The sequence below is a fragment of the Jaculus jaculus genome, chromosome 2, assembly GCF_020740685.1.
Source record: "Jaculus jaculus isolate mJacJac1 chromosome 2, mJacJac1.mat.Y.cur, whole genome shotgun sequence".
Taxonomy (NCBI): domain Eukaryota; kingdom Metazoa; phylum Chordata; class Mammalia; order Rodentia; family Dipodidae; genus Jaculus; species Jaculus jaculus.
The window spans coordinates 66965-94075 of record NC_059103.1 but is presented as its reverse complement, the minus strand read 5'-3'; the positions used below and the strand labels follow the sequence as shown (position 1 = coordinate 94075).

The window sequence follows — 27111 nt, the reverse complement described above, 5'->3', positions numbered from 1 at the left end:
CCTTCCTTATTGCCCTACCTGCTGGTTGATTATAAAAAAGCTAAAAAATTCAACATTAAACGAGACCTTGACAAAACCTCCGCTTGGTCTCCTTCTTCTTTCCCGCCCCTTCTTTCAGGTTGCAGCCCTCCTCGACCACCCCGCGTAACATTGGCCCCGCAGGTCGGGGGCTGCCCACCACCCCCCACTCCTTTTTCTGAAGCTGCAATTAATTTCTCTTTGCCTCTAAAGAGAAACGATAGCACCTCACCTCTTGCCCTGTCAATGCCACAGCTTTGAAACCCTGCAAAGGACCTGAAAGACGGTTCAAATACCATAGAGAGAGACAGATTACAGATGATACAGCCTAACATAAGGAAACCTCTTAACTAAACTACCCATCTCTAAGCAAGCGGTGCTCCCAGACTACCAGGAAGACACACCTCTTTGGCTTGCAGAGTCATAATAGGCCCACGAGAACGAGGCTCCAAGGAGAGCCACAGTTCTATTGGCTATCCGGCGTGGCCTGCGCGGGGCCTTCTGGGATTTGTAGTTCCAGAGAGCCTCTAGTATGGGCGACTCCAGTGAGTGACGTTGGAGCTTTTCTCCCAGGGCGCCTACAGCCGCGAGAAGAGGTGGGTATGTTTGGCAGGGGCCGTGGCGTGGGCAGTAGCGTGAACTGGGTGAAAAAAAACAAAGGTTCCAGAATTTAAGCCGAGGGAGTGTTTACGGGCTCGCGGAAGGGTACATACCTACTTTCATTTGAAGCTCAATGTGTTGGGGGTGGGGTGGGGAGGATGGGCAACGCAAGGTCTGTAGCCAATCAGATGTTAAAAAGTGTTGCCGGCCTCCTAAGGCTCCGCCCCCCAGAGCGCTCCCACTGGGAACCGGGCGGAGCTCGTGCAATTGCGTGGCTTTGGGATGGGGAGGAAAGTGACGTCATCTAGTCACAGGTCTGGTGACCTTGCACCCGTAAATCTGGGGCCGGAGGACAATCCGGCTCAGGGAGACGAGCCCACGCCGCATCCACGCGCTGATTGGCCGGCTCCTGGCGGGGGCGGGCTCCGGGGCTGGTACTTCCCGCCCCCTGTGAGACAAGGACCTCCGGGATTCCTAGAGAGGACGCGGAAGCGCTTTTGGGGTTGCGATCGATGGCTGCTGCTTAGACTGGCTTACTTCCGGCGAAGAAGTGTTGGGAGCTGTCGGTCTCGGTGTCCTCTCCGTAAGAACTCCATTTTCCCAGCCTTGGCTGAGGTGGGCTCCCGGGAAGAGGGACTGGAGAGAGGAGCTACCCGGGTAGGGCTTTGTGTCCAGTCTGAGGTCCTGTCCTTCCCCTTGACCCGGGCTGTCCCTTGTGTTATTCAGGTCAGGGGCTGTTCTGAGGAATTCAGGACGAAATCTGTACCTAGAACCGTGTTTCTCTTGGGACTGATGAAGTCCGTTGGTCTGTCAGGCTCTTGTGGCTTGAAGGACGGGACTAGACACGAGCATTTTAATGTTGTGGGGTTTTTTTTAACCCTCATTCTGGTTTATGGCAGAGAGAAGTAACGGCGCTGTGTGGAATAATCTTGTCTCATTTCTGTAAAATGTGGAGTCTCTCACCTTTGAACTACGTGTTAGGTTGGGCTTGATGGCAGAATTTTTTGTTGTTTTGAAGCAGATTCTCACTCTAGTCCAGGCTGACCTCGAACTCAGGCTGTGAACCCCCAGGCTGGTCTCGAACTAAATGCTATCCGATCCTCCTACCTCGGCTCCCAAGTGCTGGGATTAAAAATGTGTGCCCTGCTTTTGATGTCATTGTTTTATAGCTGTTCTTTACATTTTTAAAATCCGAAGTAGCTGGGGCTATACTTCTCTGGTACTGCACTTGCTTGGCCCGTGAGAGGCACTAGGTTCAATTCCCAGCACTGGGGGGGGGGGGGGGGAAGAGCCCTTGCCTAAGATCTGAAGTATTAGTAATTTTATGGTTAGAGTGATGGCTGACTCGGAGTCCATACTTGTAAGTAAATTACTTTGTTAAGCAGACTTGAGTTTAAATGACATTTTTTGCCACCTCCCTGCTAATAAAAATTCCCCATATATCAGTAGGTTGTTGACTGCAGAATGTGTCCCTCCGAAGATTTTAAAGTGTAGAAAACGCTGGTCAGTAGCACAGCCAGTCAACCCCGGAGACGAAGTTGGAATGATAATGACGGGATCCAGGGAAGTTATAGACTTAAAAGGTCCAGCCGAGAAGTTACCAGAGCAGGAAGACCTTCTAATAGTGAAGGTGGAAGAAGACTGCTCTTGGATGCAGGAGTTCAACCAGCCTTCCTCTTTTGAGACTTTCTACCAACGCTTCAGGCACTTCCAGTACCACCAGGCATCTGGACCTCGGGAGGCCCTGAGCCAGCTGCGGGTGCTCTGTTGTGAGTGGCTGAGGCCCGAGCTGCACACCAAGGAGCAGATCCTCGAGCTGCTGGTGTTGGAGCAGTTCCTGACCATCCTACCCGAAGAGTTCCAGGCCTGGGTGAGAGAACGTCACCCAGGAAGTGGAGAAGAGGCAGTGGCTGTGGTAGAAAGTATCCAGAGAGAACTTGAGGAACGCAAACAACAGGTGAGTGGAAGAGGAGATGTGTGAAATGAGAAAGGATAGGAAAGTGTTTAGGAGCTGCTAAGCAGGGGCAAGAGTTTGAGCTCTCTCGTGCTTCATTCATATTCTTTTGTGCTCCTGGGATTAGGTGCCCCCATGGAGATTTCCTGCTACTCCTGCAAAAATAAGGAATATCCAGTGTGTTAACCTGTAGAAGACAATCTGCGATATTATTTATTTTTAAGAATGTTGCAGTTAGGTTCGCATTGCTGGTAGAAATCACCCAACCAAGAGCAGCTTCTGGGAAAAAGAGTTTTATTTTGGCTTACAGGCTCGAGGGGAAGCTCCATGATGGCAGGGGAAAACGATGGCATGAGCAGAGGGTGGACATCACCCCCTGGCCAACATAAGGTGGACCACAGCAACAGGAGGGTGTGCCAGACACTGGCAAGGGGAAACTGGCTTTAATACCCATAAGCCCGCCCCCAACCATACACTCCCTCCAGGAGGCATTAATTCCCAAATTTCCATCAGCTGGGAACCTAGCATTCAGAACACCTAAGTTTATAGGGGACACCTGACTCAAACCACCACAAATGTGTTTATTTTTTTTGAATGACATGATACAAAATCCAAAAGGTACATAAGGTTGTAATTGAAAAGTTTTTTTCCATTCCTTATTTCCCAACTGCCTCATTCTTTTCTCTAGAGGCAGCCATTGTTACATACTTGTGTACCCTTACAGAGATAGGCCATACTCATTCATATATTAGCATCAATGTGTATGACACATTTAAAAGCACAAATGTTTATAAGTCTCTGGGCACTTCTGCCTCTCTCATATCCTTATTTGATGTCAGTGCAGATAGAGGTGCCTCACTCTTTGAAACTGAATCATATTTTATTGTTTGGCTATACCATAATTTTGTTGTTGTTGTTTTGTTTTTTGTTTTCTAAGGTGGGGTCTCACTGTAGCCCAGGCTGACCTGGAATTCATTATGTAGTCTCAGGGTGGCCTTGAACTCATGGGAATCCTCCTACCTCTGCCTCCCAAGTGCTGGGATTAACGGCGTGTGCCACCATGCCCAGCTTTATACCATAATTTATTTACCTTCTGCAAAAGGAATTCTATTTAAGCTGTCCCTTTAGATTGTTTACTATGATAAAATTTGCTTTCATGCATATCTCATATGTATTATTGTAGAATGGATAGCTTGCAAGCAAGCACCTTCAATCACAGTAATCTCAGCCCTTAGAATGGGTAGCTTGAAATCAAATTGATACCTGTCTCAGATTGCCCCCCCCCCCGTGGAGTTTATACCAATTCATATTCTCACCAGCAACGTATAGGTTTGATTTTTTCCCACAGCCTAACATAATATTACTAATTATTTGAATATTACCACTGTAAAAGATAACAGTATTTCCCTTTTGTGAAGTCTTGACTGCATTTCTAATGATCTTGATGGTAATATACTTTTTCTGAAAATATTTTTATTTATCTGTTAGAGACAGAGAAAGAGAGTGAGAGAACATGGGCACTCTAGGGCCTCTTGCTGTTGCAAATGAACTTCACTTTAAAAATTTGATTTTTTTTTAAAAATTTTATTTATTGATTTGAGAGTGACAGACACAGAGAGAAAGACAGATAAGAGGGAGAGAGAGAATGGGTGCGCCAGGGCTTCCAGCCTCTGCAAACGAACTCCAGACGCGTGCGCTCCCTTGTGCATCTGGCTAACGTGGGACCTGGGGAACCGAGCCTCGAACCAGGGTCCTTAGGCTTCACAGGCAAGCGCTTAACCGCTAAGCCATCTCTCCAGCCCTAAAAATTTGATTTTTATTATGAGAAAGAGAGAGAGAGAGGGAGGGAGGGAGGGAGGGAGGGAGGGAGGGAAGGAAGGAAGGAAGGAAGGAAGGAAGGAAGGAAGGAAGGAAGGAAGGAAGGAAGGAAGGAAGGAAGGAAGGAAGGAAGGAAGGAAGGGGAATGAGAGGGAGAAAAAGAGAGGGAGGGAGAGAGAGAGGGAGAGAGGGCGGGCCTGGGGGAAGTCAGGGAGGGAGGAAAGAAAGAAAGGGTATGCCAGGGCCTCTGGTTACTGCACACGAACTCCAGATGCATGTGCCATCATGTGCATCTGGCATATGTGGGATCTGGAGAATCGAGTCTGGATCCTTAGGCTTTGCAGGCAAGCACCTTAACTGCTAAACTATCCCTCCAGCCCTGCAAATGAACTTCAGACATGCACCACTGTGTGGCTTTATGTGGGTACTGGGAAATCGAATCCGGGCCATCATGCTTTGCAGGCAAAGGCTTTAACGGCTGAGCCATCTCTTCAGCTCCTCACAATATAGTTTTAAAGGGCTGGAAAGATGGATTAGTAGTTAAGGCACTTGTCTGTTAAGGCTAAGGACCCAGGTTCAATTCCCCAGTACCCACATAAAGCCAGATGTACAAGATAGTGCATGCATCTGGAGTTTGCACTGGCCAAAGGCCCTGGCGTGCCCATTCTCTCTCTGACTCTTTATCTCTCTCATAAATAAATAAATATAAATAAGATAATTAGGGCTGGAGAGATGGCTTAGCAGCTAAGGCGTTTGCCTGCAAAGCCAAAGGACCCTGGTTCGATTTCCCCAGGACTCACGTAAGCCAGATGCACAAGGTGGCGCATGCGTCTGGAGGTCCTTTGCAGTGGCTGGAGGCTCTGGCATGCCCATTCTCTCTTTCTCTCTCTCTCTGACTCTCTTAAATAAGTCTTTAAAAAATAAAAAAATATATATATATATATATTTTTTTTTATTTTCAAGGTAGGGTTTCACTCTAGTCCAGGCTGACCTGGATTTCACTATGTAGTCTCAGGGTGACCTTGAACTCATAGCAATCCTCCTACCTCTGCCTCCCGAGTGCTGGGATTAAAGGTGAGTGCCACTATGCTTGGCAAAATATTTTAAAAGTTTTCTGTATATCTTGTTCCCTTTTTATGTTCGTATCTCTATATTCCTTACCTGTGAGCAACCATGTGCCTGACATATGATTTATATGTGATAGTTTTTCAGTTTGTTTTTACTTATGGCAACTAATTTTTTTAAACTAATATGGAACACTTAGCAAATTTGCCTGTCATCCTTTTTTGCAGGAGGCATGCTTATCTTCTCTATTATTCCAGTTTTACTCTGTATGTTGCTGAATGCTCACTGCAAACTAATTTTAAAAGTTTTTTTCTTGAAGTTGGGTCTCACTGTAACTCAGGCTGATGTAGAATTTATGCTATAGCCCATGTTGGCCTTGAACTCATGGCTTTCCAAGTGCTTGGATTAAAGGCATGTTTTTGTTATTCACTGAATTTAATTAGGGTTGCTTGCACAAGCATTGGGAATGCTATTTATCAGAACATGGGGCAACTTACCAGTAGCTACACCCCTGAAGAAAATGTTTCCAGGACTGGAGAGATGACTTAGCGGGTAAGGCATTTGCCTGCAAAGCCACAGGACTCAGGTTCAATTCCCCAGGATCCACGTTATCCATATGCATAAGGAGGTGCATGCCTCTGGAGTTTGTTTGCAATGGCTGGAGGCCCTGGCACACCCATTCTCTCTCTCTTCTTCTTCTGTCAAATAAATAAATAGCCGGGTGTGTGGTGGCACACGCCTTTGATCCCAGCACTCGGGAGGCAGAGGTAGGAGGATCGCTGGGAGTTTGAGGCCACCCTGAGACTCCATAGTGAATTCCAGGTCAGCCTGGGGTGGAGTGAGACCTTACCTCGAAAAAACAAAAATAAATAAATGAATAAATAAATAAAAATACAATTATATAAAAAACCAAAAAATATTAAATATTTTAAAAAAAGAAAATGTCTCCATGCTCTCCCCAACTTGGTCTCACTTTTTCTTTCTGTTTTTCAAGGTAGGGTCTCACTCTAAGCAGAGGCTGACCTGGTATGTAGTTTTAGGGTAGCCTCAACCTCACAAAAACCCTCCTACCTCTGACTCCTAAATGCTGGGATTAAAGACATGCGCCACCACACATGGCTGGTTTTTTTTTTTTTTTTTTTTTCTTTTCGAGGTAGGGTCTTACTGTAACTCAGGCTGACCTGGAATTAACTATGTAGTCATGGGCTGGCCTTAAACTCACAGCAATACTCCTACCTCTGCCTCCCAAGTGCTAGGATTAAACACATGAGCCTCCATACCCAGCTCCTTTTTTTTTTTTTTGACAGACTCTGCCAGTGGAGCTCTAGCTGGTGTAAGCTTCATGGCAATCCTCCTGCCTCAGCCTTCCAAGTGCTGATTACAGGGATTTATCACCATGATCAGCTCCCCCCCTTTTTTTTTTTTTTTTTGGTTTCTCGAGGTGGGGTCTGTAGCCCAGGCTGACCTGGAATTCACTATGTAGTCTCAGGGTAGCCTTGAACTTACATCAATCCTCCTACCTCTGCCTCCCGAGTGCTGGGTTAAAGGTATGCACCATCATGCTCAGCCCAAACACTGTTTTTGTGTAAGGGTTTGGCAATGTTCTCTCTACCTGGGTCTCTTCCCTTTCCCTTGGCCACTGCCTTATCATCCTTAAATGACATTTCCTCAGAAAAGCCTTCCTTGACACCAGGATATCATTAGGTCTCCTCTGTTTAGTCTTGTATTCTTTTTTTTTTTTTTTTTTTTGGTTTTTCAAGGTAGGGTCTCACTCTGGCCCAGGCTGACCTGGAATTAACTATGTAGTCTCAGGGTGGCCTTGAACTCACAGCGATCCTCCTAACTCTGCCTCCTGAGTGCTGGGATTAAAGGCGTGCGCCACCATGCCCTGCTAGTCTTGTATTCTTATTTCTTTCCTGTCTAATGTATAGCATAGTTCATAATCACATATTTGTGTGTTGATATGTCCCACAGAAGTCTTCTCCAAGTAGATGTACACTGTGTTTATTAAACCACTGTCTTAAGCAGGGCCTGGCTCATTGTAGACACATATTAAATATTTGGCAAGTGAACAAATGACAGTTCAGTCAGCCTTTCCTAGGCTCTTCCCAGCCTTGTGGACAGCTTTGCCTGATGGCTTGTGGTTGTGGTTGTTAGATTGTGGCGTGTCCTGGAGTGCTTCTTCAGAAGGTGGTACCACCCGCAGCTGTGCAGAAGTCATCTGGTCACCAGTTCCTGCCTGTGGATGCCCAGCCTGATCAAGAGCCACAGAAGTCTGACCTTGTGGAGGAAAATGGTGAGGCTGGCCACATGGGCAAAAGGGAGCCCCCAGAGAGTGGCAAGTAGATTCCCTGGTGTAAAGAGAGAAGGCAGCTTCTAGAATGGCTGGAGGATAGCACACTATTATTTAAAAGCTATAATAGGGACTGGGTGTAGCTCACTGGTAGAATGTTTGCTTAACATGGGGAAGGCCCAGGGATTCATCTCCAGCACCACAAAACAAAAGATGGAGTGAACACTGCAATGAGGATGGAAGCAGCTGTGAGCACAGGTGCCATTCAGAGATTTATAGACATCTCTTGCAAAGCATCACAATGATCTTGCCAGTTTTCCACCTCTGCCTCATGAGTTTTGTTATCTTAGAGCTTGTATGAAAAGAATCACCAGAGCTGGGAAGATGGCACAGTGGATACAGCATTTGCCACTCAACTCTGAGTACCTGAGTTCAGATCCTCAGACCCTCACATAAAAGCCAAAAATTGTGGCAGGCTTCTGTGATCCTAGTGTATCTACAGACAAGGAAAGACTCATTCTGGGCTGGAGGGATGGCTTAGTGGTTAAGGCACTTGCTTGCAAAGCCAAAGGCCCTCAGTACCCACATAAAGCCAGATGCACAAGGTGATGCATGCATCTGGATTCATTTGCAGTGGCTAGAGGCCCTGGATGCCCATTTTCTCTATCTGCTTCTTATCTCTTTCCTTCTCTCTCATCTCTCACAAATAGATAAATGAAAAAAAAGTTTTTCTGGTTTTTTTTTCTTCTTTTTTTGAGGTAGGCTCTCACTGTAGCCCAGGCTGACCTGGAATTCAATAGTCTCATGCTGGCCTTGAATTCACAGTGATCCTCCTACCTCTGCCTCTTGAGTGCTGGGTTTAAAGGTGTGTATCGTCACTCCCGGCCTAAAATGTTTTTAATAAAAACTCATTCTGTGGGGCTAGGGATATGGCTGAGTGGTTAAAGACATTTGCTCATAGCTGGATGTGGTGGCATACACCTTTAATCCCAGCACTCGGGAGGCAGAGGTAGAAGAATAGCCATGAGTTTGAGGCCACCCTGAAACCACATAGTGAAGTTCAGGTCAGTCTGGGCAAGAGAGAGACCCTACCTCAAAAAAACAAAAATAAAAAAGCATTTGCTTTGCTTATAAAGCCTGCCAGCCCCAATTTGACTCCCCAGCACCCATGTAAAGCTGGATACAAAAAGTGGTCCCTGTGTCTGGTGTTTGCCTGTTGCTCCTCTGGGAGGAATGGAGTCCCTCCCCTAATCTATGATGGCTCAATCTTGTGCAGGAAACCACAGTTTATGAGTTTATGAATGTAGTGGCCGTGTCATATCCAGAAGCAGCATTCTACAGTACACCCCCCTCCTTTGTTCTTGGCAGAACTGGGGGCTGAATATATGATCTCACTCATGCTGGGCAGGCACTCTTCAGTGAGTTTTGTCCACAGTTCAAGTACTGGAGATTGAGCCTAGGGCCCTGTGTATGCTACACAAGCACTGTACCCCTAGCTATATCAGCAATGTAATGTAATATATTGAGAATAATGAAGAGTGATCATTTATTTCAGTATCCAGTGATCTTAAGCATTTCTTCTATTCCTCTCTTTGTGGTTTGTGGCTGTGTTGGGAATAACTAATGAACAATGAGTAGTAATGAGATAATTCTCTGGATGATGAAGTGAGGCAATGTTTCTAGGCATAGGAAAACTAACTCACACAGATCTCAGACTGTGTCTTGGATGTGTACCAATGTCTAGTAGATCCATATAGAAATCATAAGATAGCCAAACATGGTGGTGCATGCCTTGAATCCCACCACTTGGGAGGCTGGATCACCATTAGTTCAAGACCAGCCTGGACTAGAGTGAGTTCCAGGACACCATGGGCTAGAGTGAGACCCTACCTCCAACTCCCTTGCACCATCCCCCAAAGAAGAAATTACAAGATAAATTGCTTCTTGGACTTTTGGATATGATCAGGCATGAACCTTTACGATAATTGATTTTCATTCTATTTATGAAATAAAATTCTTTTTGTTACTTGGAAGACTTCAAAAATACACACATATGGGCTGGAGAGATGGCTTAGCGGTTAAGCGCTTGCCTGTGAAGCCTAAGGACCCCGGTTCGAGGCTCGGTTCCCCAGGTCCCACGTTAGCCAGATGCACAAGGGGGCGCACGCGTCTGGAGTTCGTTTGTAGAGGCTGGAAGCCCTGGCGCGCCCATTCTCTCTCTCTCCCTCTCTCTGTCTTTCTCTCTGTGTCTGTTGCTCTCAAATAAATAAAATTAAAAAAAATAAATAAATAAAAAAAAATACACACATATAACATGAATCTTTTTTAAGTATTTTTTTGTTTTTGAGAGAAAGAGGCAGAGACAGAGAGAGATGGGCGCACCATGGCCTTCAGCTGCTGTGAATGAACTCCAGTCATGTGCGTTCCCTTGTGTGCATATGCAACATTGCATGCTTGCATCCCTGTGCATCTGGCTTATGTGGGACCTGGAGATTCGAACATGAGTTCTTAAGCTTTGCAGGCAAGCATCATAACCACTAAGCCATCCCTCCAGCCCAACACCAATCTTTTTTTAAATTTCTGTTTATTTGAGAAAGAGAGAGAGAAAGAGGCAGAGGCAAATAGAAAGACAGAGAATAGGTGTGCCAGGGTCCCCAGCCACTGCAAACAAACTCCAGATGCATGTGCTGCCTTGTGCATCTGGCTTATATAGATCCTGGAGAACTGAACCTGGGTCCTTTGGTTTTGCAGGCATGTACCTTAACTGCTAAGCCATCTCTCTCGCCAGCCCACACCAATCTTAAAAGTATTTCAAATTGCTCAATAAAGAAACTCCAAAAAATGGGTTTTGGGCTGTAGCTCAATTGGCAGAGTACTTGCTTAGCTTGCACAAAACCTGGTATTTGATCTCCATCACTGCATAGGCTGGGCATAGTTGTGCATGCCTACAATCCCAGAATCCAGGAGGTAGAGGTGGGAGGATCAGAAGTTCAAGATTTTCCTAGGTCATCCTTAGTGAGTTTGAGACCAGCCTGTGCTACATGAAAACATGGCTGAAAAAAGAAAATTGGCTGGTTGTGATGGCACATGCCTTTAATCCCAGTATTTGGAAGGCAGAGGTAGGAGAATTTCTGTGAGTTCAAGGCCACCCTGAGACTACAATAGTGAATTCCTGGGCTAGAGTGAAACCTTACCTCAAAAAAAACAAACAAGACCCCCCCCCCAAAAAAAAAAAAAGAAACAAAACAAAAGCTGGGTGTGGTGACATATACCTTTTTTTTTTTTTTGGCACATGCCTTTTATACCCAGTACTTAAGAGGCAGAGTTAGGAGGATCGCCATGAGTTTGTGGCTACCCTGAGACTACATAGTGAATTCCAGGTCAGTCTATGCTAGAGCCACACCCTACCTAGAAAAAGAGAGAGAGAGAGAAAGAGAAAGAAAATTGTCAGAGGTTAAAACTGAGCAGGCCCAGCTATGGTGGTGCACACTTTTAATCCCAGCACTCATGAGGCAGAGGTAGGAGGATTGCTGTGAATTTGAGGCCAGCCTGGGACTAAAGAATGAATTCTACATCAGCACAGACTAGACTAAGACTCTGCCTTTAAAAGAAAAAATAAAACAAAACAAAACAAAACTTGGCTGGAGAGATGGTTTAGTGGTTAAGCCTCTTACCTTAATCTGCAAAGCCAAAGGACCTTGGTTTGATTCCCTAGTACCCACACACTTAAGCCAGATGCACAAGGGGGCACATGTGTCTGCAGTTCATTTGCAGTGGCTGGAGGCCCTGGCGTGCCCATTCTCTCTCTCTCTCTCTCTCTCTGCATCTTTCTCTATCCCAAATAAGTAAATAAATAAACAAACAAAAACTGAGTAGGCTGTTCGCTTTAGGGCACACATGGATACACAGAACTAACAGGTGCCAGATCACATACATGGTCCCAGTCTCTGGAGATGAATCTAGAATGGTGTTGCATATGCTACCTGCCTTGCCAAGGAAGCCACTGTTGTTCCCATCTCTGCTGTCAGTGAGAATCCATGGAAATGCTCTGTTGCCACTCTTTCCTCTGCTCTTGAGGTGTTCCTGCATCTGTGCTCCTACAGCAACCTAGTAGTCCCCCCACTGTGGGACAAGGAGGGAAGGCTTACATACTCTCTCACTATAGAACACAGTTTTTTATTTTTATTTTTCCCAGCTGAGCAGGATGGTATGTGCCTATAATCCCAGCACTTGGGAGGCTGAGACAGGAGGATTGTAAGTTTGAGGCCAGCTTGGGCTACATAGCTAAACCCTGTCTCAAATAAATAAAATACAAAGGCTGGGGATACAGCTGGCATGTAAGGTGTTTCCCAAGTGCCAAAAGGGGGGGGGGGAGTACAGTAGTTTTTGATGTCAAGAAGAGTTTTGCTTGCCTACTCTTACTACAAGCAGAGCAGACCTGATATATACTTCATAGTCCACAGAGGGTTCACTAAGAGGGAAACTGTGCATTTTTATGCTAATCTAGGTTGTGGTCCATCCAAGGAACATGCCACACATCATTGCTTGAGAGTTTGATGACAACACAAAATCTCAGTTGGGAGAGGCTGAGGAGATGGCTCAACATTAGAAGCACTTTTCTTGCAAAGCCTGCTGGCCCGGGTTCAATTTCCCAGCCACCCACATAAATCTGGACATGCCTTTTTTTGCAGCGGTAAGAGACCCTGGTATGCACACATGCAATGTGCGCGCACGTGCACACACACACACAGAAAAAAAATTAAAAACCCAAATAGGGCTGGGGAAATGGCTCAATGGTTAAAGATACTTGCTTGCAAAACCTGATGATCTGGGGTCAGTTCCCCAGTATTCACATAAAGCCAGATGCACAAAGTAGCACATGTGTCTGCAGTTCATTTTCATTAGCAAGAGGCCGTGGTATACCCATTATCTCTTTCTCTGTCTCCCAGTCTCTCTCAAATAACAGTTTTTTTTAAAGATTTTTGTTCATTTTTATTTATTTATTTGAGAGTAACAGAGAGAGAAAGAGGCAGGTAGAGAGAGAGAGAGATAGAGAGAGAGAATGGGCACACCAGGGTTCTTCCAGCCACTGCAAATGAACTCCAGACACGTGCACCCCCTTGTGCATCTGGATAATGTGGGTCCTAGAGAATTGAGCCTCGAACCGGAGTCCTTAGGCTTCACAGGCAAGTGCTTAACCGCTAAGCCATCTCTCCAGCCCTCAAATAACATTTTTTAAGAAACTAAAATGATAATAATAAAAATTACAGCCAGGCATGGTGGCACATCCCTTTTAATCCCACCACTTGGGAGGCTAAGGTAGGAGGTTCGTGAGTTTGAGGCCACCCTGAGACCACATAGTGAATTCCAAGCCTGGGTTAGCGTGAGACCCTACCTCAAAGCAAAGCAAAACAACAACAAAGAAAAACAGTCTCAGGTCTGCAGAGAGAGCCTGCTATGTGCTGAGATTTGTTAATAAATTAATGCCTGTGAACCCCTGGCCTCTGGGGAATACAGAGTTGGTCTGAGCAGAGTTAAACACATCCTTTATGGAGGATGGTCCTGCAGGGATTAGCTGGAGCAGAGCAGGAAGAAGAGGGTACACATGAGCAGAGCCAGCATGCACAGGGTCTTGACAGCCAAGACAAAGTTGACTTTGGTGGGTTGGGGGTCATTGTTGATTTGTGGGCAAAGGAGAGCCATGGTGGCACTGAGAAACTGACCAGATACTCTCATACCTCTTTTTCTCCTCCTTCAGCCCTTCCTGTTCTCCAAGTCCCTCCCCTTCCCCTGAAGGACAGCCAGGAGCTGACCGCCTCACTTCTCTCAGCTGGGTCCCAGGTGAGCTGGCGCCACTTTGTCTTCTGTGAGGATCCACATCTCTTCTGGGCCTCAGTTCCCATCTTTATCAAGTCTTTTGCCAGCATCCCAGGCCCATCGAGGGCTGGAGTCTTTTTCTTTTCTGCCCAGTGCTTCTCTTACTGATGCATAGTTTCTCCTCTGACATCCTCCCAGCTCTTCCCCTGTCTCCACATTGAACATAGGGAGTGGGAATTTAGCAGAGATCTCCTTTTCAGAAGTTGGTGAAAATTGAAGATGTGGCTGATGTGGCTGTATCCTTCATCCTGGAGGAATGGGGACATTTGGACCAGTCCCAGAAGTCCCTTTATAGGGATGACAGGAAGAAGAATCATGGGAGTATTACTTCCATGGGTAAGAAGTACATCACCTGCATGGATTAGGACATCTTGTATGTGTGATACCTGTATGCCTATTTGGTATATGCACTATGTGTGAAAGATGCATGCATGTGTATACAGATGTGCACACTCATGTGGAGGCCAGAGGAAGACATTGCTCTTCTGACTTACATTCCTGAGACAGTCTCACTGAACCTGGAGCTGGCTGTGTTTTTAGTTAGTCTGGCTGACCAGCAGTCCTCCTGTCTCTGCTTTTCTCATTGCTGGGGTTGCATGCACGTGTGGCCATGCCTGTCATTTTACGTGGGCTCCTGTCCTCATGCTTGTGTAGCAAGTGCTCTTATCACTGAGCAATCTCCCTAGTCCTGGATGAGAATGTCTTCATCTTGTTATCTTGTCAAGAGTTGACGTAGCATATCCATTAAAAGTATGTTTTAGCCGGGCGTGGTGGTGCATGCCTTTAATCCTAGCACTTGGGAGGCAGAGGTAGGAGGATTGCTGTGAGTTTGAGGCCACCCTGAGCCTCCTTAGTGAATGCCAGATCAGCCTGCGCTAGAGTGAGACCCTACCTCAAAAAAAAAAAAAAAAAGTATGTTTTGGGCTGGAGAGACGGCTTAGCAGCTAAGCGCTTGCCCGTGAAGCCTAAGAACCCTAGTTTGAGGCTTGATTCCCTTGGACCGTTGTTAGCCAGATGCACAAGGGGCACACGCATCTGGAGTTGGTTTGCAGTGGCTGGAGGTCCTGGCACGCCCATTCTGTCTCTCTATGTGCCTCTTTCTCTCTCTGTTGCTCTCAAATAAATAAATAAAAATAAAAAAATTAAAGTATGTTTTATTTTCTAAAATATTTTATTTATTTATTTGCAGAGAGAGAGAGACAGAGGAAATGGTTGCACCATGGGCCTCCAGACACTGCAAATGATGCATGTGTCACTTTGTGCATCTGGCTTTATGTGGGTATTGGGGAGTTGAACCTGGGTTGTTAGGGTTTGTAGTCAAGGGCCTTAACCACTGAGCCATCTCTCCATCCCTAAAAGTATGTTTTAAATGTTATGACTCCATTTTCTTTTTCAAGGTAGGGTCTCACACTAGCCCAGGCTGACCTGGAATTCACTGTGTAGTCTCAGAGTAGCTTCAAACTCACAGTGATCCTCTATCTCTGGTTCCTGGGTGCTGGGATTAAAGGTGTGTGCCACCACACCTGGCTCAAAATTATTTATTTATTTACTTATTTGAGATAGAGAAAGTGAGAGAGAGAGAGAGAGAATGGGCATGACAGGGTCTCTAGTCACTGTAAACAAACTCCAGATGCTTGTGCCACCTTGTACATCTTGCTTTACGTGGGTACTGGGGGATTGAACCTGAGTCCTCAGTTTCACAGGCAAGTGCCTTAACCACTAAGCCATCTCTCCAGCCCCTGACTTGGCAAATTTTTTTTGTTTTGTTTTGTTTTGTTTTTCGAGGTAGGGTCTCACTCTGGCTCAGGCTGACCTGGAATTCACTATGTAGTCTCAGGGTGGCCTCGAACTCTCAGTGATCCTCCTACCTCTGCCTCCCATGTGCTGGGATTAAAGGCGTGCGCCACCATGCCCGGCTGGCAAATTTTTTATTTTATTTTATTTTATTGGTTTTTCAAGGTAGGTTCTCATTCTAGCCCAGGCTGACCTGGAATTCACTATGGAGTCTCAGGGTGGCCTCGAACTCACAGCAATCCTACCTCTGCCTCCTGAGTGCTGGGATTAAAGGCATGTGCCACCATGCCTGGCCTCAATTTTTTTCATATTTAGCTTATTCTGATTCTCTCTCTCTCTCTTTTTAAATTTTGTCTATTTTTTAAATTATTTATTTATTTATTTGAGAGCAACAGACACAGAGAGAAAGACAGATAGAGGGAGAGAGAGAGAATGAGCGCGCCAGGGCTTCCAGCCTCTGACGCGTGCGCCCCCTTGTGCATCTGGCTAATGTGGGACCTGGGGAACCGAGCCTTGAACCGGGGTCCTTAGGCTTCACAGGCAAGCACTTAACCACTAAGCCATCTCTCCAGCCCAATTTTGTCTATTTTTATTTATTTGAGAGTGACAGAGAAAGAGGTAGAGAGAGAGAGAGAGAGAGAGTGAGTGCATGGGGTCCTCCAGCCACTGCAGACGAACTCCAGATGCATGCACCACCTTGTGCATCTGGCTTACATGGGTACTGGGGAATCGAGCTTTAAACCAGGGTCCTTAGGTTTCACAAACAAGCGTTTATCTGCTAAACAATCTCTTCAGCACCACCCCCTTTTCTGAGGTAGGGTCTTGTTCTAGCCCAGGCTGACCTGGAATTCACTATGTAGTCTCAGGGTGGCCTTGAACTCATGGTGATCCTCTTACCTCTGCCTCCCAAGTGCTGGGATTAAAGGTGTGTGCCACAATGCCCAGCTTTCTTTTAATATTTATTTATTTGCAAGCAGAGAGAGAGATACAGAAGACACAGAGAACTGGCATGCCAGGGCCTGTAGCCCCTGCAAATGAACTCCAAAAACATGCACCACTTTGTGCATCTGGCTTATGTGGGTACTAGGGAATCGAACCTGAGTCCTTAGACTTCATAGGCAAGCGCCTTAACTGCTAAGCCATCTCTTTAGCCCATCAAGATCATTCTTCATTACATAGCAAGTTGTTGGCCAGCCTAGGCTACGTAAAACCCTATCTGAAAAACAGTTGAAGGAAGGGTTTCTTTTGGCCCACAGTTTGAGGTTACAGTCCATCATGCTGGGATAGACATAATGGCAGGAGTGTGAGGCATTGCACAGTCAGGAAGCAGAGCGAGATGAATGTTGGTACTCCACTCTCTATACAGTCTGGGACCCCAGCCTTTGGAATAGTGCCACCAACATTCAAGGTGGGTCTTCACTCCTTATGTAAAACTTTCTGGAATACCCTTACTGACAGCCAGGGTTGTGTTTCCATGGTAATTCTACTTCCAGTCGGTGGACAACGGAGATTAGTCATCAAAACTTCTGAAACTTTGCTAATAGTTCTTTTTTTTTTTTCTTTGAGGCAGGGCTTTCCAAGATGATCTGGAACTCACTCTATAGCCCAGGCTGATCTTTTTAACTCATGGTAACCCTCCATGATCCCTATGCCTGGCTCTTGAACAGTTTTTTTTTTTTTTTTGGGGGGGGTGGGGGGTAGGGTCTCACTCTAGTCCAGGCTGACCTGTAATTCACTGTGTAGTGTCAGGGTGGCCTCGAACTCACAGTGATCCTACTACCTTTGCCTCCCAAAAGAGTTCTGGGATTAAAGGCATGCACTACCATGCTGGGCCTCTTGAACAGTTCTTTATCATGGTAGTAATTATATCTTAATAGCGTTCAATCTTTGCTTCCTTTAGTTTATGCAGGAAGGGTTCCTTGTTCACTGTATTTTCATTCTTCTGTCACCAACCCTCTTGTAGTGCTCACCATGTCTATGTCATCTACCTTTCATATGTCATATTTATTTTTCTTAGATTTCTTTGTGATAAGTTTCCATACAGTACAGGCTGGCCTTGAACTCCTGATTCTCCTGCCTCCCTCCCAAGAGCTAGGACTACAATTATGCACCAGCATGCCTGGTAACATGTCATATTACTTCTTGAATTTTATCTTATTTTAATTTTGGTTTTTCGAGGTAAGGTCTTGTTCTAGCCCAGGCTGGCCTGGAATTCACTATGTAGTCTCAGGGTGGCCTTGAACTCACAGCGATCCATCTACCTTTGCCTCCCAAGTGCTAGGATTAAAGGTGTGTACCACCACCACCCAGCTTTGAATTTTTTTTTTTTTCTCCTTGCAGGCAGTCAGGTTCACATTGCTCGTAGAAATCACCAAAGAGCAGCTTGTGGGGATAAAAGAGGTTTGTTTTGGCTTACAGGCTTGAAGGGGAAGCTCCATGATGGTAGGGAAAATGACATGAGCAGAGGGTAGACCTCAACCCCTGGTTAATACCAGGTGGACAACAGCAACAGGAGAGTGTGCCAAACACTGTCATGGGGAAACTCACTATAACACCCATAAGTCCGCCCCCAACAATACACTGCCTCCAAGAGGCTTTAATTTCCAATTGCCACCAGCTGGAGAACCTAACATCCAGAACACCTAAATTTACGGGGGACACCTGAATCAAACCACCGCACTCCTTTTTCTAACTAAATTATAATCCTTTTAAATCTGATATTCATTAGTGTTGTCTGGAACAGTGATGAGAACCTTAACAAGAGCTGGGCATGATACCTGCAATCCCAGTAATTGGAGGCAGGGGAATCACAATTCCAGGGTCTTTGTCTATATAGTGAGTTTAAAGCCAACATAGGTACATGAGACCCTGACTCAAAATAAAACAAAATGGGGCCTGGTAAGATGGCTCAATGGTTAAATATCCTTGCTTGTAAAGCCAACTGGCCCTAGATTCAATTCCCAAGCCACCTATGTAAGCTGGACCAAAAAAAAAAAAAAAAAAAAAAAAGACCCAAACATCTGCATCTAGTGTTTGTTTACAGTGGCAACACACACACATAAGCTTAGCACTATTGCAAGTACTTATTTTTCTAGAAGAACTATATGTCATGTTGACATGACTTCTAGATGAGATAGACATAAGATCCAAATTTCTTTTGTTTTTTAATGTTTTATTTTTATTTATTTACTTGACAGAGAAAGAGAAGAGAGGGAGAGAATGGGTGTGCCAGGACCTCCAGCCACTGCAAACAAACTCCAGACCCATGCACTCCCTTGTGCATCTGGCCAACGTGGGTCCTGGGGAATCGAACCTGGGTCTGTCTGTCTTTTTTTGTTTTTGTTTTTGTTTTTAGAGGTAGGGTCTCACTCTATCTCAGGCTGACCTCGAATTCACTATTTAGTCTCAGGGTGGCCTTAAACTCATAGCAGTCCTCCTACCTCTGCTTCCCGAGTGCTGGGATTAAAGGCGTGTGCCACCACACCTGGCTCCAAATTTATTTTTTTATTTTATTTTTTTCCCCAAATTTCTTTTGAGAAGCATTTTTTGTGTGTACAGGGGTGGGGTGGCTGGGTGCTTTTTTGAGGTAGGGTCTCACTCTCTAACCAGGCTGACCTGGAGTTCAGTATGTAGTCTCAGGATGGCCTCAAACTCACAGCAATCCTCCTACCTCTTGCCTCCTGAGTGCTGGGATTAAAGCCATGCACCACCATGCCTGGCTTTAACACTTTTTGATTATTGATATATATATGTACTCATATTTCTTATTCTTTTCTTCTGGTGGTACTGGGATCCAACTCAGAGCTTTGCACATGCCAGGCACTGACTGCCCAGGGCTATATTTCCTTTATTTGTACATGCCTCTCTTCATCTGTCTGCCGGTATCTTAGAGTTAGTCTTTTACCTCATTGAAATACTTATACAGTAAATATGTTACATTTAATGTAAATTTTTCCTCTTATATATTTATTTATTTTGGTTTTTTGAGATAGGTCTCACTCTGGTCCAGGCTGACCTGGAATTAACTATGTAGTCTCAGGATGGCCTTGAACTCACGGTAATCCTCCTACCTCTGCATCCCAAGTATTGGGATTAAAGGCGTATGCCACCATGCCCGGCTATTTATTCATATTTTTTTTATTATTTATTTATTTGAGAGAGAGAGAGAGAGAGAGATTGGGTGTGCTAGAGCCTCCAGCCACTGTAAATGAACTTCAGATGCCTGTGCCCTCTTATGTAGCTGGCTTACATGGGTCCTGGGGAGTAGAACCTGGGTCCTTTGGCTTTTCAGGCAAGCGCCTTAACCACTACGCCATCTCTCCAGCCCTTCTTTTATTTTTTATTTAATTTTTATTTATTTATTTATTTGACAGAGAGAGAGAGAGAAAGGCAGATAGAGAGAATGTGCACTCAAGACCTCTAGCCACTCCAGATGAATTCCAAACACATGCACCACATTGTGCATCTAGCTTACATGGGTCCTGGAGAAACCTACTTTAGGCTTCTCAGCCAAACACCTTAACTGCTAAGCCATCTCCTAGCCTTACTTAATCTCTTAAAAAAAAAAAAAAAAAAAAAAAAAAAAAAGGGGCTGGAGAGATGGCTTAGTGGTTAAGGCACTTGACCTAGGTTTGACCCACATAAGCAAAATGCACAAGATGATGCATGTGCCTGGAGTTTGTTAACAGTGGCTTGAGGTCCTGGTGTGCTCATTCTCTCTCTCCTTCTGTCTGACTCTGTGTCTCTCAAATAAATAATTTAAAAATAAAATAATAAAAAAAAAACATTTACTTGAGAGAAAAAGTAAGGGCATGCCATGGCTGCTTGTTACTACAAACAAAACTCCAGATGCATGTGCCACTTTGTGTCTGGTTTTACATGGGTGCTGGGGAATCAAACCTTAGATGGTAGGGCTTTGCAAGCAAGCTCTGTTAACCACTGAGCAGTCACCCAGCCCCTGTTACATGTTTACAACTTCATTATACTCATACACATTGAGACCGACCATACTTAGTGTGTTTTGCCTCCTTTTCTTTTTGTAATGTCACGCAATGTATTTTTGTCTGTGAATTTTCTTTTTTTAAAAAAATATTTTCGGTTTCGTTTGTTTATTTCACAGAGAAGGAGGAAAGGAGAGAGAGAGACAGAGAATGGGCATGCCAGGGCCTCCAGTCACTGCAAATGAACCCTAGATGCATGTGCCCCCTTGTGCAGCTGGCTAATGTGGGTCCTGGGGAATTGAACCTGGGTCCTTTGGCTTTGCAGACAAATGCCATAACCCCTAAGCCATCCCTCCAGCCTGAATTTTCTTCCTTCCTTCCCTCCTTCCCTCCTTCCCTCCTTCCCTCCTTCCCTCCTTCCCTCCTTCCCTCCTTCCCTCCTTCCTCCCTCCTTCCCTCCTTCCCTCCCTCCCTCCCTCCCTCCTTCCCTCCCTCCCTCTCTTTCTTTCTTTCTTTCTTTCTTTTTTTGAGGTAGGAACTCACTCTATCCCAGGCTGACCTGGAATTCACTATGTAGTCTCAGGGTGGCCTTGAACTCATGGTGATCCTCCTACTTCTGTGTCCCGAGTTTGGGATTAAAGGCATGTACCACTAGCCTGGCTGCCTTTTTTTTTTTTTTTTTTGAGACAGGGCCTTCAGTTACTATAGTCGAACTCCAGATGCATGCAGCACGTAGTGCATATGTGCAACCTTTGACTTGCATTACCTTGTGCATCTGGTTTACATAGTTCAACATGGGTCCTTAGGCTTCACAGGCAAGTACCTTAACTGCTAAGCCACCTCTTCAGCCCTGGCCATGATTTTTCCCAGCATCACAGAAGGTTGGACTTTAAACATACCCATCATATTTGTAAGTAAGCTTTTTTAAAATAATTAAATGTATCTTGGACATATTAGTTCCTGTGCAGTGGCTGGGGGAATGAGAGACTGAGACAGTTTTGTTCTGTTGAAGATTGCAAAAGAGAGAGATTTAAGGGAAAAAATACTTGTTGTTAAGCTTTCTAGAACATCTTGTTTATGAGGTAGGGTCTTGCTCTAGCCCTCGCTGACATGGAATTCACTATTGTGGTGGTTTGATTCAGGTGTCCCCCATAAACTTTAGGTATTCTGACTGCCATGTCCCCAGCTGATGGCAATTTAGAAATCAAAGCTTCCTGGAGGCAGTGTGTTGTTGGGGGTGGACTTATGGGTGTTATAGCTAGTTTCCCTTTGCCATTGTTTGGCATACTCTCCTGTCACCATTGCCCATCTGATGTTGGGCAGGAGGTGATGTCCACCCTCTGCTCATGCCATCATTTCCCCCTGCCATCATAGAGCTTCCCCTCAAGTCTGTAAGCCAAAATAAACCCCTTTTCCCCCACAAGCTGCTGTTGGTCGGGGATTTTCTGCCAGCAATGCGAACCTGACTGCAACAACTATGTAATCTCAGGGTGGCTTCAAACTCGCCTCTGCCTCTGGAGTGCTGGGATTAGAGCAAAGGCTTCTGCCACCACACCCAGTGTATATTCCTTTTTGAAAAAAAAAAATTTTTTTTTTCTGTTTTTCTGAGGTAGGGTTTCACTCAAGCTCAGGCTAGCCTGGAATTCAGTATGTAGTCTCAGGTGATCCTCCTACCTCTGCCTTCAGAGTGCTGGGATTAAAGGTGTGCGCCACCATGCCCAGATGAAAAAATATTTTTATTTATTTGCAAGCAGAGAGGGAATGGGTGTGTCAGGGCCTCTAGCCATTGTAAATGAACTCCAGATACATGTGCCACTTTGTTCATCTGGTTTCATGTGGGTATTGGAGAATTGATCCTAGGCTGCCAGGTTTTGCAAGCAAGCACCTTTAACACCTGAGCTCTCGCTCCAGCCCATGCTTGTGTATTCTTTTTTTTGTTTGTTTTTTTGTTTTTTCGAGGTAGGGTCTCACTCTAGCCCAGGCTGACCTGTAATTCACTATGGAGTCTCAGGGTGGCCTCGAACTCACGGCAATCCGCCTACTTCTGCCTCCCGAGTGCTGGGATTAAAGGTGTGCGCCACCACGCCCATTGCTTGTGTATTCTTTATTCCATACTGGTATTGTCATTTTAATGATGCTTTGCTGTCACATGTTGGTTTCACTTAAACATTCCATATCATTCATGTCATGCAGTGTACAGCTCATTTGCTCATTTTCTTTCTCTTACTTCAGAGTCCAAAGATGACAATTTGGAGCTGCTAGTAAAGCAGATTTCTGATAAAACCAACTTGCATTGGATGGCAGCAGGAAGCATGGAAAAGAATGTTACCCAGAGCCAAGACTTAGCAGAAGTTAGTGACCTTAAGGCCATGGTGCAAAAGTGGCAGGCAAACCCCACAGTTGGGGAGTCAAGACAGAAAAGAGATCTTCGCACAAACACAGATCTTAACCGTACACAGAATATAAATGGCGAGCGAGGTCACAGGTGTAGTGACTGCGGTAAATTTTTCCTTCAAGCCTCAAACTTTATTCAGCATCGGCGAATCCACACCGGAGAAAAACCGTTTAAGTGTGGGGAATGTGGGAAAAGCTACAATCAGCGTGTGCACCTCACTCAGCACCAGAGAGTCCACACTGGGGAGAAGCCGTACAAGTGCCAGGTGTGCGGGAAAGCTTTCCGCGTGAGCTCCCATCTCGTGCAGCACCACAGCGTCCACAGTGGAGAGAGACCCTATGGGTGTAATGAGTGTGGAAAGAGCTTTGGTCGCCACTCACACCTGATCGAACACCTGAAGCGCCACTTCAGAGAGAAATCGCAAAGATGTAGGTGTATGGAGCTTGTACTTGGAACAGATGGTGGCAAACACTGTTTTCCTGCTTAATATAAAAGGGCACATGTGTTTGGTACTAGTAGTAGTGGAAGGAAGGGGCAAAAATTGTAGCTTCTTTTATTCTAATTTATACTTACATTGTCAAACTAATGACTGTTGTGGTGCTGCAGTGACCCAGCAGTCAGGAGGCCGAGGCAGAAGGATCTTGAGTCAGTGCACAGACATGCCTCCCTGATCTGTGTCCTTCTGTTTCCACTTTCTCCTAATTTAAATATCTTCCTTTTATTTTATTTTTTTTGTTGTTGTTGTTGGTAGGGTCTCATTCTAGCCCACGCTGACCTTGAATTCACTGTGCAGTCTCAGGGTGGCCTTGAACTCATGGTGATCCTCCTACCTCTGCCTCCCAAGTCCTGGGATTAAAGGTGTGCCCCACCATGCCCGGCTCCTGTTTTACTTATTTTAAAGTCATAAAATAACAGTAGTACAGGAAGCTTGGAAGAAAGGAAGAGGAATCATCCATAATCTCATTATTCTGGCCAGTAAGTCCATTATTATTAGTGATTCCATGTTTTCTCATAAGTCATAGTTTTTCTAAATATTCTTTTTTTTGTTATTTTTATTTATTTATTTCAGAGCTACAGACAGAGAGGGAAAGAGGCAGATAGAGAGAGAAAGAGAGGGAGAGAATGGGCGCACCAGGGCCTCCAGCCACTGCAAACGAACTCCAGACGCGTTCGCCCTCTTGTGCATTTGGCTCGCGTGGGTCCTGGGGAGTTGAGCCTCGAACTGGGGTCCTTAGGCTTCACAGGCAAGCAAGCACTTAATCGCTAAGCCATCTCTCCAGCCCAAGTCATAGTTGCTTTTTTTTAAAGTATTTTATTTATTTATTTATGAGAGGGAAAGAGAGAATGGGCACACCAGGGCCTCTAGCCACTGTATAGGAACTCCAAACACATGCGCCCCCTTGTTCATCTGGCTTACATGGGTCCTGGGAGTAGAACCTGGATCCTTAGGCTTTGCAGTCAAATGCTGTAACTGCTGAGCCATTTCCCCAGTCCCTATAAGTAATAGCTTTACTTATACAATTAACAATGAGAAGGCCAAGTGTGGTGGCATAAACCTGTTAATCCCAGCATTTGGGAGGTTGAGTTAGGAGTTCAAGGTCAACTCACATAGGGCTTCAAAATGAGACTCTGACTTAAAGACAAGACAAAGCAAAACAAGGAACAAGACCAATGAATTACTAGACTAATACACTTTCCTGTACTGCTCAGCTCTCCTGTTGGTGGTGGTGGTGAGTATTGTGTGAGTCCGTGTGTGTGGTGTTTGCACATGCATCTGCCTCTGTGTTGCCCCTTGTGCTTGCCTGCAATGTGGTGTGCTCACCTCTGGTGACCAGAGCAGCACATCAGGTGTCCTACTTTATCATTTGCCTACCTAATCTTTTTTTTTTTTTTTCAAATTTTTATTAACTTCCATGATTATAAAAAGTATCCCATGGTAGTGCCCTCCCTCCCCCCACCTTCCCCTTTGAAACTCCGTTCTCAATCATATACCCTCCCCATCTCAATCAGTCTCTCTTTTATTTTGATGTCATCATCTTTTCCTCCTATTATGATGGTGTTATGTAGGTAGTATCAGACACTGTGAGGTCATGTCTACCTATCTTTGATCCCACACTTTGCCATTTTTTCACAAGCTCCAGGGATTTCCTGGTTTCTGCTCCCCTACAGGACTAGGCTTACAGACATGCATGACCATACACACCTACCTACTTATGTGGGTTGTGGAGATTGGAACTCAGACGTTCTCAGGTTCCTCAGACCTGCATGCTTGCTCAGGACACTCAACTGTTCATTGCTGAATCATCTCTCCACCTCATTTGTTATTTTTTTTAAAAAACTTGTGGGCTGGAGAGATGGGTTAATGGTTGAGGCGCTTGCCTGCAAAGCCTAAGGACCCATGTTCAACTCTCCATGTCCCATGTAAGCCAGATGCACAAAGTGACACATATGCACAAGGTTGCATATGAGCACCAGGTGGCACACACATCCTGGTGTTTGATTGCAGTGGCTGGAGGCCCTGCTATGCTAATTCTCTCTCTCTCTCTGTCTCTTGCTGTCATTAAAGAAAAAAAAAATTACAACAAAAAAACTTGTGCTACCATGACTGGTCTAGTAAGTGTCTCTCTCTCATTTGCATCTATTTTGCTGTTTATTTTTCAGGCAATGATAAAAGAAGTAAGAATACTAAACTGACTGTTAAGAAGAAAATAACAGAATTTTCAGAAGTAGACATGGAACTATCAGGAAAACTCCAAAGAAATGCTTCTCAGGGTCAAGGTTGCAGAGAAGGCTATGAACACCAAAGCAAAGCTGATAGAGAGCAGGGTGTTCCCATGAAAGAGACAGTAGGCCATCCACCCTCAAACAGGGCGAACTGCAACAAAGTTGGCTATGTCAACAAAAAGTCCTCTCCAGGAGAGAGACCACACAAGTGTAATGAGTGTGGGAAATGTTTCATTCAGAGCGCACACCTCATCCAGCATCAACGAATACATACGGGGGAGAAACCATTCAGTTGTGATGAGTGTGGGAAAAGCTACAATCAGCGTGTGCACCTCACTCAGCATCAACGAGTTCACACTGGTGAGAAACCCTATACCTGTCACTTATGTGGAAAAGCATTCAGAGTGCGGTCCCATCTTGTCCAGCATCAGAGTGTGCATAGTGGGGAGAGGCCCTTTAAGTGTAGTGAGTGTGGCAAGGGCTTTGGGAGACGTTCCCACCTCGCTGGACACCTTCGACTCCACTCTCGGGAGAAATCCCATCAGTGCCGTGAGTGTGGAGAAATCTTCTTTCAATACGTCAGCCTTGTTGAACATCAAGTGCTCCACATGAGCCAGAATAGTGAAAAGAATAGCCTTTGTGAGGAAGCCTACAGTTGGAACTTGACAGTGATCGAAGATAAGATGGAGTTACAAGAACAGCCTTACAAGTGTGACCTCTGTGGAAAAGCTTTCAGTTACAGTTCAGACCTTACCCAGCATTATAGAACTCACACAGCAGAGAAAACTTACAAGTGTGACTTATGTAGAGAAGATGCTGGCCAGTGTTTCCACATAAAACCACATCAGAAAACCTGTCCTGGTATGAGACCTCACCAGTGTCATGAGTGTGGAAGAGGCTTCACACAGAAGTCTCATCTCGATCAACATCAGAGAATCCACACTGGTGAGAAGCCTTTCCAGTGTAAGGAATGTGGGATGAGTTTCAGTTGGAGCTGTAGCCTCCTTAAGCATCTGAGAAGCCATGAGAGGACAGATCCCTTAAATACCTTAAGTGTATAGATATTTCTCTTGATAAATGGCTCAATTTCAGAGATGCCTTCCTGAAGACAAACTCCAATAGACTATAATAACATCAAGCCTTTTTTTTCCCCCAACATAACTGTCAAACATATGGATGTGGTGAAATCCTGTACTTAGAACTCAAGCTTTTGGAACACTGGAGTGTCCACAATAAATAAATATCTGTTCTCCCTGTTGAAGTTTTGCTTAGCATGTTTATCCTTGGACATCTGTACAAAAAAAGATGGATGAGCTGGGTGTGGTGGCACACGCCTTTAATCCCAGCACTCAGGAGGCAGAGGTAGGAGGATCACCGTGAGTTCAAAGCCACCCTGAGACTACATAGTGAATTCCAGGTCAGCCTGGACTAGAGAGAGACTACCGCAAAAAAAGAAAAAAAAAAAAAAAGATGAATGAAGGGAAGACTTTAGATGCTTAGATGAAGCTCATTGTTTATTCAAAACATAGGAAAATTGACCCTGAAGGCTGGAGAGATGGCCAAATGGTTAAAGGCACTTGTTTGCAAAGCCTGATGTCCTGGGTTTAGTTCCTCAGTACCTACATACAGCCAG

The 27111-nt window shown here is 45.2% G+C and overlaps 1 protein-coding gene and 1 non-coding gene across 11 annotated transcripts; one reads left to right on the top strand and one right to left on the bottom strand.

Moving 5' to 3' along the window:
- The first annotated feature begins 537 nt into the window (after positions 1-537).
- Positions 538-26739, top strand: Zkscan5 (zinc finger with KRAB and SCAN domains 5). 10 transcript variants are annotated; one of them, XM_045144372.1, is made up of 7 exons: positions 538-614; positions 2065-2575; positions 7613-7751; positions 13507-13589; positions 13826-13961; positions 22592-23182; positions 25416-26739. In XM_045144372.1, the coding sequence occupies exons 2-7, from the start codon at positions 2162-2164 to the stop codon at positions 26537-26539; spliced, it is 2487 nt and encodes an 828-aa protein (XP_045000307.1). In that variant the 5' UTR covers positions 538-614; positions 2065-2161; the 3' UTR covers positions 26540-26739. The 10 variants fall into 10 exon arrangements, with proteins under 10 accessions (XP_045000307.1, XP_045000309.1, XP_045000308.1 ...); XM_045144374.1 differs by having other exon boundaries at positions 593-614; positions 2068-2575; XM_045144373.1 differs by lacking the exon at positions 538-614 and adding an exon at positions 958-1201 and having other exon boundaries at positions 2068-2575.
- Positions 5636-5741, bottom strand: LOC123459076. The gene has a single exon (XR_006636002.1). It is a non-coding gene; the product is annotated as a U6 spliceosomal RNA (small nuclear RNA).
- Positions 26740-27111: the final 372 nt, after the last annotated feature.